General features: G+C 42.2%; 1 protein-coding gene across 1 annotated transcript in view; it reads right to left on the bottom strand.

Moving 5' to 3' along the window:
- The window catches only part of LOC311122553 (myomesin-1-like), a gene marked incomplete at both ends in the record, with an annotated part of 117144 nt that overhangs the window by 36393 nt on the left and 60846 nt on the right, over positions 1-19905 (bottom strand). Inside the window, 5 exons of the mRNA XM_084196899.1 lie at positions 1785-1911; positions 2085-2281; positions 3326-3447; positions 3626-3800; positions 5677-5860. Of these exons, the coding sequence (XP_084053025.1) occupies positions 1785-1911; positions 2085-2281; positions 3326-3447; positions 3626-3800; positions 5677-5860 (805 nt within the window). The remainder of the gene's footprint in view (positions 1-1784; positions 1912-2084; positions 2282-3325; positions 3448-3625; positions 3801-5676; positions 5861-19905) is intronic.

Here is a 19905-nt window from a genome sequence, read left to right as displayed (position 1 = left end):
TTAGGTATAGGGTAAGGTTAGGTATAGGGTAAGGTTAGGGTATAGGGTAAGGTTAGGGTAAGGTTAGGGTATAGGGTAAGGTTAGGGTATAGGGTAAGGTTAGGGTAAGGTTAGGTATAGGGTAAGGTTAGGGTATAGGGTAAGGTTAGGGTATAGGGTAAGGTTAGGGTAAGGTTAGGTATAGGGTAAGGTTAGGGTATAGGGTAAGGTTAGGGTATAGGGTAAGGTTAGGGTATAGGGTAAGGTTAGGGTAAGGTTAGGGTATAGGGTAAGGTTAGGGTATAGGGTAAGGTAAGGGTATAGGGTAAGGTAAGGGTAAGGTTAGGGTATAGGGTAAGGTTAGGGTATAGGGTAAGGTTAGGTATAGGGTAAGGTTAGGGTATAGGGTAAGGTTAGGGTATAGGGTAAGGTTAGGTATAGGGTAAGGTAAGGGTATAGGGTAAGGTTAGGGTATAGGGTAAGGTTAGGGTATAGGGTAAGGTTAGGGTATAGGGTAAGGTTAGGGTATAGGGTAAGGTTAGGGTATAGGGTAAGGTTAGGTATAGGGTAAGGTAAGGGTATAGGGTAAGGTTAGGGTATAGGGTAAGGTTAGGGTATAGGGTAAGGTAAGGGTAAGGTAAGGGGAAGGTTAGGGTATAGGGTAAGGTTAGGGTATAGGGTAAGGTTAGGGTATAGGGTAAGGTTAGGGTAAGGTTAGGTATAGGGTAAGGTTAGGGTATAGGGTAAGGTTAGGGTATAGGGTAAGGTAAGGGTATAGGGTAAGGTAAGGGTAAGGTTAGGGTATAGGGTAAGGTTAGGGTATAGGGTAAGGTTAGGTATAGGGTAAGGTTAGGGTATAGGGTAAGGTTAGGGTATAGGGTAAGGTTAGGGTATAGGGTAAGGTTAGGTATAGGGTAAGGTTAGGGTATAGGGTAAGGTTAGGGTATAGGGTAAGGTTAGGTATAGGGTAAGGTAAGGGTATAGGGTAAGGTTAGGGTATAGGGTAAGGTTAGGGTATAGGGTAAGGTTAGGGTATAGGGTAAGGTAAGGGTAAGGTAAGGGTAAGGTTAGGGTATAGGGTAAGGTTAGGGTATAGGGTAAGGTTAGGGTATAGGGTAAGGTTAGGGTATAGGGTAAGGTTAGGGTATAGGGTAAGGTAAGGGTAAGGTAAGGGTAAGGTTAGGGTATAGGGTAAGGTAAGGGTATAGGGTAAGGTTAGGGTATAGGGTAAGGTTAGGGTATAGGGTAAGGTAAGGGTAAGGTAAGGGGAAGGTTAGGGTATAGGGTAAGGTTAGGGTATAGGGTAAGGTTAGGGTATAGGGTAAGGTTAGGGTAAGGTTAGGTATAGGGTAAGGTTAGGTATAGGGTAAGGTTAGGGTATAGGGTAAGGTAAGGGTATAGGGTAAGGTAAGGGTAAGGTTAGGGTATAGGGTAAGGTTAGGGTATAGGGTAAGGTTAGGTATAGGGTAAGGTTAGGGTATAGGGTAAGGTTAGGGTATAGGGTAAGGTTAGGGTATAGGGTAAGGTTAGGTATAGGGTAAGGTTAGGGTATAGGGTAAGGTTAGGGTATAGGGTAAGGTTAGGTATAGGGTAAGGTAAGGGTATAGGGTAAGGTTAGGGTATAGGGTAAGGTTAGGGTATAGGGTAAGGTTAGGGTATAGGGTAAGGTAAGGGTAAGGTAAGGGTAAGGTTAGGGTATAGGGTAAGGTTAGGGTATAGGGTAAGGTTAGGGTATAGGGTATAAGGTAGGGCAAGGTTAGGGTATAGGGTTAGGGCTAGGGTATAGGGTTAGGGTAAAAGGGTACCTGGCTTAGCGATGGTCCATTCTTTACACTCCAGAGCTGCGCTGGGCAGAGAGGCCTCGCTGACACCGGCCATGTTGAAGGCTCGCACCTGGAACTGGTAGAATGAGTTCTCCTTCAGGTTCTCTGCCTGGACACACGCAGCACACAGGAGGGTTGGAGGCTTTATTAACACGGCCTAAAGCTTTAATAACACACCGTATCACCCCGTCACTGGAATAATCCAACGTATCAATCCATCAACAATAAGTGTACTTAATTGTTAATTCTATGCCATTTGCCGTGTGTCTACAAATGTCTTACCTTATAGGAAGTACAGGTGACAGCCTTGGGGTTAAGTTCATGCCACTGTCCTCCCACTCCTCCCTTTACTGTCCTGTAGTCCACAAAGTATCCTCTGATGTCAGCTCCCCCGGTCACCACCGGCTCCCTCCAGGCTAACACCATGTAGTCACGAGCTGCCTCCACCAGGTGGACTCCACTGGGGATACCAGGAACGGCTGGGGGGGGGGGCTCAGGTTAACAGGAAGGATGTGACAGGGATGATTGGACACGGTCAGGGAGGATTGGACAGGGTCAGGGATGATTGGACAGGGTCAGGGATGATTGGACAGGGTCAGGGAAGATGGGACAGGGAGGATGGGACAGGACCAGGGAGGATGGGACAGGACCAGGGAGGATGGGAGAGTGTCAGGGAGGATGGGACAGGACCAGGGAGGATGGGACAGGACCAGGGAGGATGGGACAGGACCAGGGAGGATGGGACAGGACCAGTGAGGATGGGACAGGACCAGGGAGGATGGGAGAATGTCAGGGAGGATGGGACAGGGTCAGGGAGGATGGGACAGGGAGGATGAGACAGGATCAGGGAGGATGGGACAGGGTAAGGGAGGATGGGACAGGACCAGGGAAGATGGGACAGGGTAAGGGAGGATGGGACAGGGTAAGGGAGGATGGGACAGGGTAAAGGAGGATGGGACAGGACCAGGGAGGATGGGACAGGGTCAGGGAGGATGGGACAGGGTAAAGGAGGATGGGACAGGGTCAGGGAGGATGGGACAGGGTCAGGGAGGATGGGACAGGGTAAGGGAGGATGGGACAGGACCAGGGAGGATGGGACAGGGTCAGGGAGGATGGGACAGGGTAAAGGAGGATGGGACAGGGTCAGGGAGGATGGGACAGGGTCAGGGAGGATGGGACAGGGTCAGGGAGGATGGGACAGGGTCAGGGAGGATGGGACAGGGTCAGGGAGGATGGGACAGGACCAGGGAGGATGGGAGAGGGTCAGGGAGGATGGGACAGGACCAGGGAGGATGGGACAGGGGGGGATGGCTTTGGCTTTTGAGGAATTGTCTTATATACAGTGAGAAATACATACTACAGTTCTGGATTAACAGAGTTGAGGAATACAGTGAGACATACATACTACCATACTGTTAAAAGCAGAATCTGAAAACCCCTAAAGTCTTCACCTCAAATTCATTTGATGTTATATTGCACCATATTGGCATCTGTACAGTGAATCCAGTTATGTAAAGACTCACCGATGCCAGCCTTGACGACCACGGCCTCTGACTCCAAAGAGCTGTGACTGTATCCTGCTGCATTCACCGCCTTCACACGGAACACACACGACTCTCCTGTGTTCAGACCGTGGCACACAAACCTGGTGGGACAGGGATACATAGGGTTATTGATTTGGATTATTGAATGAATGATTGATTGATAGATATATTTTTGAATGAATAAATGAATGAATGAATGAAATATTGGATGAATTAAAGATTGAATGAATGAATAAATGGTTGATTGAATGATTGGTTGATTGCTGTAATGTAATGTACCTGGTTCCTTTAACAGGCTTGTTGTTTGCAGGGGTCCAGACATCACTGCCCACCACAGTATAGTCGATGTAATATCCCACCAGGTGTTTTACATCCTTGGACGCCCCCCAGGAAACAACAACTGATGTATCTGTGTTCCTAGTGGCTACGGCTGGGCCGGGGGCCGCAGGCAGGTCTGAGGGAGAGGGAGGAGAGGGGAGGTGGGGGGAGGAGAGGGGAGGTCCAGTATATATCTCTATAGTCCAGTATATATATATATATCTCTATAGTCCAGTATATATCTCTATAGTCCAGTATATATCTCTATAGTCCAGTATATATCTCTATATAGTCCAGTATATATCTCTATAGTCCAGTATATATCTCTATAGTCCAGTATATATCTCTATAGTCCAGTATATATATATATCTCTATAGTCCAGTATATATCTCTATAGTCCAGTATATATCTCTATAGTCCAGTATATATCTCTATATAGTCCAGTATATATCTCTATAGTCCAGTATATATATCTATAGTCCAGTATATATCTCTATAGTCCAGTATATATCTCTATATAGTCCAGTATATATCTCTATAGTCCAGTATATATCTCTATAGTCCAGTATATATCTCTATAGTCCAGTATATATATATATCTCTATAGTCCAGTATATATCTCTATAGTCCAGTATATATCTCTATAGTCCAGTATATATCTCTATATAGTCCAGTATATATCTCTATAGTCCAGTATATATCTCTATAGTCCAGTATATATCTCTATAGTCCAGTATATATCTCTATATAGTCCAGTATATATCTCTATAGTCCAGTATATATCTCTATAGTCCAGTATATATCTCTATAGTCCAGTATATCTCTCTATAGTCCAGTATATATCTCTATAGTCCAGTATATATCTCTATAGTCCAGTATATATCTCTATATAGTCCAGTATATATCTCTATATAGTCCAGTATATATCTCTATAGTCCAGTATATATCTCTATAGTCCAGTATATATATATATATATATATATATATATATATATATATATATCTCTATAGTCCAGTATATATCTCTATAGTCCAGTATATCTCTCTATAGTCCAGTATATATCTCTATAGTCCAGTATATATCTCTATAGTCCAGTATATATATATATATATATATATATATATATATATATATATATATATCTATAGTCCAGTATATATCTCTATAGTCCAGTATATCTCTCTATAGTCCAGTATATATCTCTATATAGTCCAGTATATATCTCTATAGTCCAGTATATATCTCTATAGTCCAGTATATCTCTATAGTCCAGTATATATATATATATATATATATATATATATATATATATATATATATATATATATATATCTCTATAGTCCAGTATATATCTCTATATAGTCCAGTATATATCTCTATATAGTCCAGTATATATCTCTATAGTCCAGTATATCTCTCTATAGTCCAGTATATATCTATAGTCCAGTATATATCTCTATAGTCCAGTATATATCTCTATATATATGTATCTCTCTATAGTCCAGTATATATCTCTATATAGTCCAGTATATATCTCTATAGTCCAGTATATCTCTCTATAGTCCAGTATATATCTATAGTCCAGTATATATCTCTATAGTCCAGTATATATCTCTATATATTTATATATCTCTATAGTCCAGTATATATCTCTATATAGTCCAGTATATATATATATATATATAGTCCAGCATATATCTCTATAGTCCAGTATATATCTCTATATAGTCCAGTATATATCTCTATAGTCCAGTATATATCTCTATAGTCCAGTATATATCTCTATTCCAGTATATATCTCTATAGTCCAGTATATCTCTCTATAGTCCAGTATATATCTCTATAGTCCAGTATATATCTCTATATAGTCCAGTATATATCTCTATAGTCCAGTATATATCTCTATAGTCCAGTATATATCTCTATAGTCCAGTATATATCTCTATATAGTCCAGTATATATCTCTATAGTCCAGTATATCTCTCTATATATATGTATCTCTCTACTCACCCAGCATATCTCCTACAGTGATATCTCCAGTAGCAGAGGAGGCCTCAGACATCCCAGCAGAGTTGCAGCAGCGGACTCTGAAGCTGTAGCGCTTTCCCTCTGCCAGATCAAACAGGGCGAAGCGAGGAGACTTGACGGGCATCCCTGTGTTGGCCCTCTGCCAGCACTCACTGCCCGCAACACACTGGCAAAATAAACACCCAGGACTGGTCAACACGGGCATACAGGGCCAGGACTGGTCAACACGGGCATACAGGGCCAGGACTGGTCAACACGGGCATACAGGGCCATCAATCAGTCAACCAACCTGACCATCATCATTCCTTTCCCCAACAACTGTAAGGCTACCGCCTGCAGCACTCACATTTTACATTTTAGTCATTTATCGGACGCTCTTATCCAGAGCCACTTACAGTTAGTGAGGACATACATTTTTTTTCTCTCATTTTTTTTTCATACTGGCCCCCCGTGGGAATCGAACCCACAACCCTGGCATTGCAAGAGCCATGCTCTACCAACTGAGCTACACGGGGCCCATCTGTAATCATGAAGTGCTTTGAAAGGCTGGTTATGGCACACATCAACTCCATCATCCCAGAATCTGGGACTGAACACTTCCCTCTGCAACTGGATACTGGACTTCCTGATGGGCCGCCCCCAGGTGGGGAGGGTAGGCTCAACACATCCCCACGCTGACCCTCAACATGGGGGCCCCTCAGGGGTGCGTGCTCAGTCCCCTCCTGTACTCCCTGTTCACCCACGCACGACTCCAACAATATTATCAAGTTTGCTGTCGACACGACTCACTCACACACCTACACTTAATTTGCTCACACAAACATAAAGTGCACAAACATTCATACTGACTCGACACCAGGGCTTCCCAAACTGTTTTGACCCTCGACTCCATTTTGATATCTGCAAATTCTGGCAACCCCAACCATGTGAAAAAAATGTATGTCCTTAACAGTCATTGTTTACTTTTTGATTTGGGGCTATGGCAGTCAACAGAAAAACATTCTAACAGTATTTCTGATTGTTTTCTCAACTCACCATCACATACTTTTAATGTGGGGCTATGGCAGTCAACAGAAAAACATTCTAACAGTATTTCTGATTGTTTTCTCAACTCACCATCACATACTTTTAATGTGGGGCTATGGCAGTCAATTGCAAATCTCTTATCTGAACACCACCAGTGAGATGGGTGTGGCTTGATGCATGTTGCGTCGGAGCTTCTCAAAGTCAGGGGCGTGGTTGACAATGCGCACCTCATCTCTGCCATCACATCCAACCTAGATCGATATTTGGTTTTAATGCAGATGAGAGCACTGAATCCAGTTTCAAAAATATGAGGTCAAATCATGACATCAGTGATGTTTATGTCAGAACGTCAGAGTTCCTGAGTAGGAATTCCAAGTTTCCAGTTCCCAGTTGTCTTGAATGCACTGAAGTCTGAAGTCGGAGATTTATGAGTTCCCAGTTCCCAGTTGTCTTGAATGCACTGAAGTCTGAAGTCGGAGATTTATGAGTTCCCAGTTCCCAGTTGTCTTGAATGCACTGAAGTCTGAAGTCAGAGATTTATGAGTTCCCAGTTCCCAGTTGTCTTGAATGCACTGAAGTCTGAAGTCGGAGATTTATGAGTTCCCAGTTCCCAGTTGTCTTGAATGCACTAAAGTCTGAAGTCTGAGATTTATGAGTTCCCAGTTCCCAGTTGTCTTGAATGCACTGAAGTCTGAAGTCTGAGATTTATGAGTTCCATGTCTTGAATGCACTGAAGTCTGAAGTCGGAGATTCATGAGTTCCCATTTCCCAGTTGTCTTGAATGCACTGAAGTCTGAAGTCGGAGATTTATGAGTTCCCAGTTCCCAGTTGTCTTGAATGCACTGAAGTCTGAAGTCGGAGATTTATGAGTTCCCAGTTCCCAGTTGTCTTGAATGCACTGAAGTCTGAAGTCGGAGATTTATGAGTTCCCATTTCCCAGTTGTCTTGAATGCACTGAAGTCTGAAGTCTGAGATTTATGAGTTCCCAGTTCGCAGTTGTTTTGAACGCGGCATTAATGCTCAGATGGAGACGGAAGGTATTTATTCCCTTTGAGTCAGGAACCAAAACAGGAACCAAAACTCCTCCGTAGTGACCTGTGAATGCGTTGTCTGCAGCATACGGTCACATGACAGCTCGATGACCTGTGAATGCGTTGTCTGCAGCATACGGTCACATGACAGCTCGATGACCTGTGAATGCGTTGTCTGCAGCATACGGTCACATGACAGCTCGATGACCTGTGAATGCGTTGTCTGCAGCATACGGTCACATGACAGCTCGATGACCTGTGAATGCGTTGTCTGCAGCATACGGTCACATGACAGCTCGATGACCTGTGAATGCGTTGTCTGCAGCATACGGTCACATGACAGCTCGATGACCTGTGAATGCGTTGTCTGCAGCATACGGTCACATGACAGCTCGATGACCTGTGAATGCGTTGTCTGCAGCATACGGTCACATGACAGCTCGATGACCTGTGAATGCGTTGTCTGCAGCATACAGTCACATGACAGCTCGATGACCTGTGAATGCGTTGTCTGCAGCATACGGTCACATGACAGCTCGATGACCTGTGAATGCGTTGTCTGCAGCATACGGTCACATGACAGCTCGATGACCTGTGAATGCGTTGTCTGCAGCATACGGTCACATGACAGCTCGATGACCTGTGAATGCGTTGTCTGCAGCATACGGTCACATGACAGCTCGATGACCTGTGAATGCGTTGTCTGCAGCATACGGTCACATGACAGCTCGATGACCTGTGAATGCGTTGTCTGCAGCATACGGTCACATGACAGCTCGATCAGCCGTTCGTTTTCACTTACCGGCATGTGAACTGAGCCAGGATCACAGTCAGACGGGTTGGGAAGTAGGTCCCAAAGTGTTCTTCCAAGTGTTGGAGGTGAGCAGTCATCACTCATGTGGGACACTTACTGATGCTGTTTTCTGTTATTTTCTTTTCATGACACAGAAAGTCAACCAAGTCTGTTTTTTTTACATCCATTGTGAATGACAACAATTCCCCTCAATGCGAAAGATCTTTCCACCACTCCCCCTCGATAACCACCAAGCCTCTGTGTGCAATAGAACATTGTCATGCTTTGCTCCTATATCTCCACATAGTGAACAGGCGATAACCACCCTAACCCTAACCCTAACCCTAACCCTACAGGCGAGAGTGCAGATAATGTGGTTTTATGTAGTTTACAATCGAAGTTACAGTGGGGAAAATAAGTATTTAGTCAGCCACCAATTGTGCAAGTTCTCCCACTTAAAAAGATGAGAGAGGCCTGTAATTTTCATCATAGGTACACGTCAACTATGACAGACAAAATGAGAAAAAAATATCCAGAAAATCACATTGTAGGATATTTAATGAATTTATTTGCAAATTATGGTGGAAAATAAGTATTTGGTCAATAACAAAAGTTTCTCAATACTTTGTTATATACCCTTTGTTGGCAATGACACAGGTCAAACGTTTTCTGTAAGTCTTCACAAGGTTTTCACATACTGTTGCTGGTATTTTGGCCCATTCCTCCATGCATATCTCCTCTAGAGCAGTGATGTTTTGGGGCTGTCGCTGGGCAACACAGACTTTCAACTCCCTCCAAAGATTTTCTATGGGGTTGAGATCTGGAGACTGGCTAGGCCACTCCAGGACCTTGAAATGCTTCTTACGAAGCCACTCCTTAGTTGCCCGGGCGGTGTGTTTGGGATCATTGTCATGCTGAAAGACCCAGCCACGTTTCATCTTCAATGCCCTTGCTGATGGAAGGAGGTTTTCACTCAAAATCTCACGATACATGGCCCCATTCATTCTTTCCTTTACACGGATCAGTCGTCCTGGTCCCTTTGCAGAAAAACAGCCCCAAAGCATGATGTTTCCACCCCCATGCTTCACAGTAGGTATGGTGTTCTTTGGATGCAACTCAGCATTCTTTGTCCTCCAAACACGACGAGTTGAGTTTTTACCAAAAAGTTCTATTTTGGTTTCATCTGACCATATGACATTCTCCCAATCCTCTTCTGGATCATCCAAATGCACTCTAGCAAACTTCAGACGGGCCTGGACATGTACTGGCTTAAGCAGGGGGACACGTCTGGCACTGTAGGATTTGAGTCCCTGGCGGCGTAGTGTGTTACTGATGGTAGGCTTTGTTACTTTGGTCCCAGCTCTCTGCAGGTCATTCACTAGGTCCCCCCGTGTGGTTCTGGGATTTTTGCTCACCATTCTTGTGATCATTTTGACCCCACGGGGTGAGATCTTGCGTGGAGCCCCAGAACGAGGGAGATTATCAGTGGTCTTGTATGTCTTCCATTTCCTAATAATTGCTCCCACAGTTGATTTCTTCAAACCAAGCTGCTTACCTATTGCAGATTCAGTCTTCCCAGCCTGGTGCAGGTCTACAATTTTGTTTCTGGTGTCCTTTGACAGCTCTTTGGTCTTGGCCATAGTGGAGTTTGGAGTGTGACTGTTTGAGGTTGTGGACAGGTGTCTTTTATACTGATAACAAGTTCAAACAGGTGCCATTAATACAGGTAACGAGTGGAGGACAGAGGAGCCTCTTAAAGAAGAATTTACAGGTCTGTGAGAGCCAGAAATCTTGCTTGTTTGTAGGTGACCAAATACTTATTTTCCACCATAATTTGCAAATAAATTCATTAAAATTCCTACAATGTGATTTTCTGGAATTTCTTTTCTCAGTTTGTCTGTCATAGTTGACGTGTACCTATGATGAAAATTACAGGCCTCTCTCATCTTTTTAAGTGGGAGAACTTGCACAATTGGTGGCTGACTAAATACTTTTTTTCCCCACTGTACCTGCTGCAGTATATCTCGGAGTTCTGTGCTCAGCTCTTTTACCACCAGTTGCTCTTGGGGTATCATGCAATGCGCCCATATGGCAGAGGGAGACACATTCATAACTAGAGTGTGGATGCCTGCCTGCCGTCCCGTGATAGATGGAGCCCCATTTGTGCAAAAGCCTGCCATTCGATCGCATTTTCGTCAATATAGCCAAGCAGCACACTGAACATCACCTGTGCCGTTTCATGCTCGGGAATCGTGAGACAGAACAATATGTCCTCGTGAATAGCGTCCCCAGACATGTATAGCGAAGAAAAGTCAATACATGGGCATCTCGGCCCTCACAGCTAACGTCCATTTGGAGAGCATAAGGTGGGGAGTTTTTGAGTTGTTCATTCAGAGCATAAATTATTAGTTTAAACAGTGGTGTAAAGTACTTAAGTAAAAATACTTTAAAGTACTACTTAAGTTGTTTTTGGGATATCTCTACTTTACTCTTTATGTTTTTGACATCTTTTACTTTTAATCCACTACATTCCTAAAGCAAATCATGTACTTTCTACTCCATACATTTCCCCTGACACCCAAAATTACTTTTTGAATGCTTAGCAGGACAGGAAAATGGTCAAATTCACACACTTCTCAAAATAACATCCCTGGTCTGATTTGGCATACTCACTAAATGCTTTGTTTGTAAATGATGTCTGAGTGTTGGAGTGTGCCCCTGGCTATCTGTAAATGATGTCTGAGTGTTGGACTGTGCCCCTGGCTATCTGTAAATGATATATTAGTGTTGGAGTGTGCCCCTGGCTATCTGTAAATGATGTCTGAGTGTTGGACTGTGCCCCTGGCTATCTGTAAATGATATATTAGTGTTGGAGTGTGCCCCTGGCTATCTGTAAATGATATATTAGTGTTGGAGTGTGCCCCTGGCTATCTGTAAATGATATATTAGTGTTGGAGTGTGCCCCTGGCTATCTTTAAATTATGTCTGAGTGTTGGACTGTGCCCCTGGCTATCTGTAAATGATATATTAGTGTTGGAGTGTGCCCCTGGCTATCTGTAAATGATATATTAGTGTTGGAGTGTGCCCCTGGCTATCTGTAAATGATGTCTGAGTGTTGGACTGTGCCCCTGGCTATCTGTAAATGATATATTAGTGTTGGAGTGTGCCCCTGGCTATCTGTAAATGATGTCTGAGTGTTGGAGTGTGTCCCTGGCTATCTGTAAATGATGTCTGAGTGTTGGAGCGTGCCCCTGGCTATCTGTAAATGATGTCTGAGTGTTGGAGTGTGCCCCTGGCTATCTGTAAATGATATATTAGTGTTGGAGTGTGCCCCTGGCTATCTGTAAATGATGTCTGAGTGTTGGAGTGTGCCCCTGGCTATCTGTAAATGATGTCTGAATGTTGGAGCGTGCCCCTGGCTATCTGTAAATTATGTCTGAATGTTGGAGTGTGCCCCTGGCTATCTGTAAATTATGTCTGAGTGTTGGAGCGTGCCCCTGGCTATCCGTAAATAAAATGGTGCCGTCTGGTTTTCTTAATATAAGACATTTGAAATTATTTATACTTTTACTTTTGACACTTAAGTATATTTAAAACCGAATACTTTTAGACTTTTATTCAAGTAGTATTTTACTGGGTGACTTTCACTTTTACTTGAGTCATTTTCTATTAAGGGATATTTACTTTAACTCAAGTATGACATTTGGGTACTTTTTCCACCATTGCATTTAACAGTGTTATCTGACAAAGGTATTGATGTGAGTTTCTGTACCTCTGCCTCCCCACACATTGTTTTCACCATATCAATTGCGGCCGGTAATATCAAAGTCTCTGCAATAGTGTGTGGTTTCATAGTGTAGCGGCTCTACCATTCACCGTAGGAATGATTTAAGTGCAAAGGTCAAGTGGCCTTTTCCCATGATCTAAGGGCGCTGTCTGGTTGAATTTTATCTTATAGATTTGAATCATTTTCATTTAGAGTCTTAAGGTTAACCATATCACAATGATTTTGCGATACAAATATGATATTATAATATGTATATTATTTTGTATATATATTTTTTTTATTCAGGATTTTGGAAGTTCTCCCGCGACCCCATTTTCATATCAGGCAACCCTGCATGGGGTCGCGACCCCAGTTTGGGAACCGCTGCTCTAAACACACTGACATACAATGATCATAATGCTGCTGCTGCTCTGTTCATCATACACTGAGGGTACAAAACATTAGGAACACCTTCCTAATATTGAGTTGCACCCTCTTTTGCCCTCAGAACAGCTTCGACTTGTCCCAATGCTCCTACAGTTGTGTCAAGTTGGCTGGATGTCCTTTGGGTGCTGGACCATTCTTGATACATACAGAAACTGTTGAGCGTGAAAAACCAAGAAGCGTTGCAGTTCTTGACACACAAACCGGTGAGCCTGGCACCTACTACCATACCCCATTCAAAGGCACTTCAATTTTTTGTCTTGTCCATTCACCCTCTGAATGGCACACATACACAATACATGTCTCAAATGTCTCAAGGATTAAAAAATCTTTCTTTAACCTGTCTCCTCATCTACACAGATTGAAGTGGATTTAACAGGTGACATAAGGGATTATAGCTGACCCTGTATTTAGTATGGTATTGGAACTGACCCTGTATATAGTATGGTATTGGAACTGACCCTGGAACTGACCCTGTATATAGTATGGTATTGGAACTGACCCTGTATATAGTATTGTATTGGAACTGACCCTGTATGTAGTATGGTATTGGAACTGACCCTGTATATAGTATGGTATTGGAACTGACCCTGTATATAGTATTGTATTGGAACTGACCCTGTATATAGTATGGTTTTGGAACTGACCCTGTATATAGTATGGTATTGGAACTGACCCTGGAACTGACCCTGTATATAGTATGGTATTGGAACTGACCCTGTATATAGTATGGTATTGGAACTGACCCTGTATATAGTATGGTATTGGAACTGACCCTGGAACTCACCCTGTATATAGTATGGTATTGGAACTGACCCTGGAACTGACCCTGTATATAGTATGGTATTGGAACTGACCCTGTATATAGTATGGTATTGGAACTGACCCTGTATATAGTATGGTTTTGGAACTGACCCTGTATATAGTATGGTATTGGAACTGACCCTGGAACTGACCCTGTATATAGTATGGTATTGGAACTGACCCTGTATATAGTATTGTATTGGAACTGACCCTGTATATAGTATGGTTTTGGAACTGACCCTGTATATAGTATGGTATTGGAACTGACCCTGGAACTGACCCTGTATATAGTATGGTATTGGAACTGGCCCTGTATATAGTATGGTATTGGAACTGACCCCATATATAGTATGGTATTGGAACTGACCCTGTATATAGTATGGTATTGGAACTGACCCTGGAACTGACCCTGTATATAGTATGGTATTGGAACTGACCCTGTATATAGTATGGTAATGGAACTGACCCCATATATAGTATGGTATTGGAACTGACCCTGTATATAGTATGGTATTGGAACTGACCCCATATATAGTATGGTATTGGAACTGACCCTGTATATAGTATGGTATTGGAACTCACCCTGTATATAGTATGGTATTGGAACTGACCCTGGAACTGACCCTGTATATAGTATGGTATTGGAACTGACCCTGTATATAGTATGGTATTGGAACTGACCCTGTATATAGTATGGTATTGGAACTGACCCTGGAACTGACCCTGTATATAGTATTGTATTGGAACTGACCCTGTATATAGTATGGTATTGGAACTGACCCTGTATATAGTATGGTATTGGAACTGACCCTGTATATAGTATGGTATTGGAACTGACCCTGGAACTGACCCTGTATATAGTATGGTATTGGAACTGACCCTGGAACTGACCCTGTATATAGTATTGTATTGGAACTGACCCTGTATATAGTATGGTATTGGAACTGACCCTGTATATAGTATGGTATTGGATCTGACCCTGGAACTGACCCTGTATATAGTATGGTATTGAATTGACCCTGTATATAGTATGGTATTGGAACTGACCCTGTATATAGTATGGTATTGGAACTGACCCTGGAACTGACCCTGTATATAGTATGGTATTGGAACTGACCCTGTATATAGTATGGTATTGGAACTGACCCTGGAACTGACCCTGTATATAGTATGGTATTGAACTGACCCTGTATATAGTATGGTATTGAACTGACCCTGTATATAGTATGGTATTGGAACTGACCCTGGAACTGACCCTGTATATAGTATGGTATTGGAACTGACCCTGTATATAGTATGGTATTGGAACTGACCCTGGAACTGGCCCTGTATATAGTATGGTATTGGAACTGACCCTGTATATAGTATGGTATTGGAACTGACCCTGTATATAGTATGGTATTGGAACTGACCCTGGAACTGACCCTGTATATAGTATAGTATTGGAACTGACCCTGTATATAGTATTGTATTGGAACTGACCCTGTATATAGTATGGTATTGGAACTGACCCTGTATATAGTATGGTATTGGAACTGACCCTGGAACTGACCCTGTATATAGTATAGTATTGGAACTGACCCTGTATATAGTATTGTATTGGAACTGACCCTGGAACTGACCCTGTATATAGTATGGTATTGGAACTGACCCTGGAACTGACCCTGTATATAGTATGGTATTGGAACTGACCCTGTATATAGTATGGTATTGGAACTGACCCTGTATATAGTATGGTATTGGAACTGACCCTGTATATAGTATGGTATTGGAACTGACCCTGTATATAGTATTGTATTGGAACTGACCCTGGAACTGACCCTGTATATAGTATGGTATTGGAACTGACCCTGGAACTGACCCTGTATATAGTATGGTATTGGAACTGACCCTGTATTTAGTATGGTATTGGAACTGACCCTGGAACTGACCCTGTATATAGTATGGTATTGGAACTGACCCTGTATATAGTATGGTATTGGAACTGACCCTGGAACTGACCCTGTATATAGTATGGTATTGGAACTGACCCTGGAACTGACCCTGTATATAGTATGGTATTGGAACTGACCCTGTATTTAGTATGGTATTGGAACTGACCCTGTATATAGTATGGTATTGGAACTGACCCTGTATATAGTATGGTATTGGAACTGACCCCATATATAGTATGGTATTGGAACTGACCCTGTATATAGTATGGTATTGGAACTGACCCTGTATATAGTATGGTATTGGAACTGACCCTGGAACTGACCCTGTATATAGTATGGTATTGGAACTGACCCTGGAACTGACCCTGTATATAGTATGGTATTGGAACTGACCCTGTATATAGTATGGTATTGGAACTGACCCTGTATATAGTATGGTATTGGAACTGACCCTGTATATAGTATGGTATTGGAACTGACCCTGTATATAGTATGGTATTGGAACTGACCCTGTATATAGTATGGTATTGGAACTGACCCTGTATATAGTATGGTATTGGAACTGACCCTGGAACTGACCCTGTATATAGTATGGTATTGGAACTGACCCTGTATATAGTATGGTATTGGAACTGACCCTGTATATAGTATGGTATTGGAACTGACCCTGTATATAGTATTGTATTGGAACTGACCCTGTATATAGTATGGTATTGGAACTGACCCTGTATATAGTATGGTATTGGAACTGACCCTGTATATAGTATGGTATTGGAACTGACCCTGTATATAGTATTGTATTGGAACTGACCCTGGAACTGATCCTGTATATAGTATGGTATTGGAACTGACCCTGGAACTGACCCTGTATATAGTATGGTATTGGAACTGACCCTGTATATAGTATGGTATTGGAACTGACCCTGGAACTGACCCTGTATATAGTATGGTATTGGAACTGACCCTGTATATAGTATGGTATTGGAAGTGACCCTGGAATTGACCCTGTATATAGTATGGTATTGGAACTGACCCTGGAACTGACCCTGTATATAGTATGGTATTGGAACTGACCCTGGAACTGACCCTGTATATAGTATGGTATTGGAACTGACCCTGTATATAGTATGGTATTGGAACTGACCCTGTATATAGTATGGTATTGGAACTGACCCTGTATATAGTATGGTATTGGAACTGACCCTGTATATAGTATGGTATTGGAACTGACCCTGTATATAGTATGGTATTGGAACTGACCCTGTATATAGTATGGTATTGGATCTGACCCTGGAACTGACCCTGTATATAGTATGGTATTGAATTGACCCTGTATATAGTATGGTATTGGAACTGACCCTGTATATAGTATGGTATTGGAACTGACCCTGGAACTGACCCTGTATATAGTATGGTATTGGAACTGACCCTGTATATAGTATGGTATTGGAACTGACCCTGGAACTGACCCTGTATATAGTATGGTATTGGAACTGAACCTGTATATAGTATGGTATTGGAACTGACCCTGTATATAGTATGGTATTGGAACTGACCCTGGAACTGACCCTGTATATAGTATGGTATTGGAACTGAACCTGTATATAGTATGGTATTGGAACTGACCCTGGAACTGGCCCTGTATATAGTATGGTATTGGAACTGACCCTGTAACTGACCCTGTATATAGTATGGTATTGGAACTGACCCTGTATATAGTATGGTATTGGAACTGACCCTGGAACTGACCCTGTATATAGTATGGTATTGGAACTGACCCTGTATATAGTATGGTATTGGAACTGACCCTGGAACTGACCCTGTATATAGTATGGTATTGGAACTGAACCTGTATATAGTATGGTATTGGAACTGACCCTGTATATAGTATGGTATTGGAACTGACCCTGGAACTGACCCTGTATATAGTATGGTATTGGAACTGAACCTGTATATAGTATGGTATTGGAACTGACCCTGGAACTGGCCCTGTATATAGTATGGTATTGGAACTGACCCTGGAACTGACCCTGTATATAGTATGGTATTGGAACTGAACCTGTATATAGTATGGTATTGGAACTGACCCTGGAACTGACCCTGTATATAGTATGGTATTGGAACGGACCCTGGAACTGACCCTGTATATAGTATGGTATTGGAACTGACCCTGTATATAGTATGGTATTGGAACTGACCCTGTATATAGTATGGTATTGGAACTGACCCTGTATATAGTATGGTATTGGATCTGACCCTGTATATAGTATAGTATTGGAACTGACCCTGTATATAGTATGGTATTGGAACTGACCCTGTATATAGTATGGTATTGGAACTGACCCTGTATATAGTATGGTATTGGAACTGGCCCTGTATATAGTATAGTATTGGAACTGACCCTGTATATAGTATGGTATTGGAACTGACCCTGTATATAGTATGGTATTGGAACTGACCCTGTATATAGTATGGTATTGGAACTGACCCTGTATATAGTATGGTATTGGAACTGACCCTGGAACTGACCCTGTATATAGTATGGTATTGGAACTGACCCTGTATATAGTATGGTATTGGAACTGACCCTGTATATAGTATGGTATTGGAACTGACCCTGGAACTGACCCTGTATATAGTATAGTATTGGAACTGACCCTGTATATAGTATTGTATTGGAACTGACCCTGTATATAGTATGGTATTGGAACTGACCCTGTATATAGTATGGTATTGGAACTGACCCTGGAACTGACCCTGTATATAGTATGGTATTGGAACTGACCCTGTATATAGTATGGTATTGGAACTGACCCTGTATATAGTATGGTATTGGAACTGACCCTGTATATAGTATGGTATTGGAACTGACCCTGGAACTGACCCTGTATATAGTATGGTATTGGAACTGACCCTGTATATAGTATTGTATTGGAACTGACCCTGGAACTGACCCTGTATATAGTATGGTATTGGAACTGACCCTGGAACTGACCCTGTATATAGTATGGTATTGGAACTGACCCTGTATATAGTATGGTATTGGAACTGACCCTGGAACTGACCCTGTATATAGTATGGTATTGGAACTGACCCTGTATATAGTATTGTATTGGAACTGACCCTGGAACTGACCCTGTATATAGTATGGTATTGGAACTGACCCTGTATATAGTATTGTATTGGAACTGACCCTGGAACTGACCCTGTATATAGTATGGTATTGGAACTGACCCTGTATATAGTATGGTATTGGAACTGACCCTGTATATAGTATGGTATTGGAACTGACCCTGGAACTGACCCTGTATATAGTATGGTATTGGAACTGACCCTGTATATAGTATGGTATTGGAACTGACCCTGGAACTGACCCTGTATATAGTATGGTATTGGAACTGACCCTGGAACTGACCCTGTATATAGTATGGTATTGGAACTGACCCTGTATATAGTATGGTATTGGAACTGACCCTGGAACTGACCCTGTATATAGTATGGTATTGGAACTGACCCTGTATATAGTATGGTATTGGAACTGACCCTGTATATAGTATGGTATTGGAACTGACCCTGGAACTGACCCTGTATATAGTATGGTATTGGAACTGACCCTGGAACTGACCCTGTATAGTATGGTATTGGGAACTGACCCTGTATATAGTATGGTATTGGAACTGACCCTGTATATAGTATGGTATTGGAACTGACCCTGTATATAGTATGGTATTGGAACTGACCCTGTATATAGTATGGTATTGGAACTGACCCTGGAACTGACCCTGTATATAGTATGGTATTGGAACTACCTGGAACTGACCCTGTATATAGTATGGTATTGGAACTGACCCTGTATATAGTATGGTATTGGAACTGACCCTGTATATAGTATGGTATTGGAAGTGAGAAACACCTGGAACTGACCCTGTATATAGTATGGTATTGGAACTGACCCTGGAACTGACCCTGTATATAGTATGGTATTGGAACTGACCCTGTATATAGTATGGTATTGGAACTGACCCTGGAACTGACCCTGTATATAGTATGGTATTGGAACTGACCCTGTATATAGTATGGTATTGGAACTGACCCTGTATATAGTATGGTATTGGAACTGACCTGTATATAGTATGGTATTGGAACTACCCTGTATATAGTATGGTATTGGAACTGACCCTGTATATAGTATGGTATTGGAACTGACCCTGTATATAGTATGGTATTGGAACTGACCCTGTATATAGTATGGTATTGGAACTGACCCTGTATATAGTATGGTATTGGAACTGACCCTGTATATAGTATGGTATTGGAACTGACCCTGTATATAGTATGGTATTGGAACTGACCCTGGAACTGACCCTGTATATAGTATGGTATTGGAACTGACCCTGTATATAGTATGGTATT

The sequence above is a fragment of the Coregonus lavaretus genome (genome assembly GCF_964263955.1).
Source record: "Coregonus lavaretus genome assembly, contig: HAP1_SCAFFOLD_977, whole genome shotgun sequence".
In the NCBI taxonomy this organism is placed as follows: Eukaryota; Metazoa; Chordata; class Actinopteri; order Salmoniformes; family Salmonidae; genus Coregonus; species Coregonus lavaretus.
Note: the sequence above shows the minus strand (reverse complement) of the source record. Positions and strands in the feature narration are given on the sequence as shown.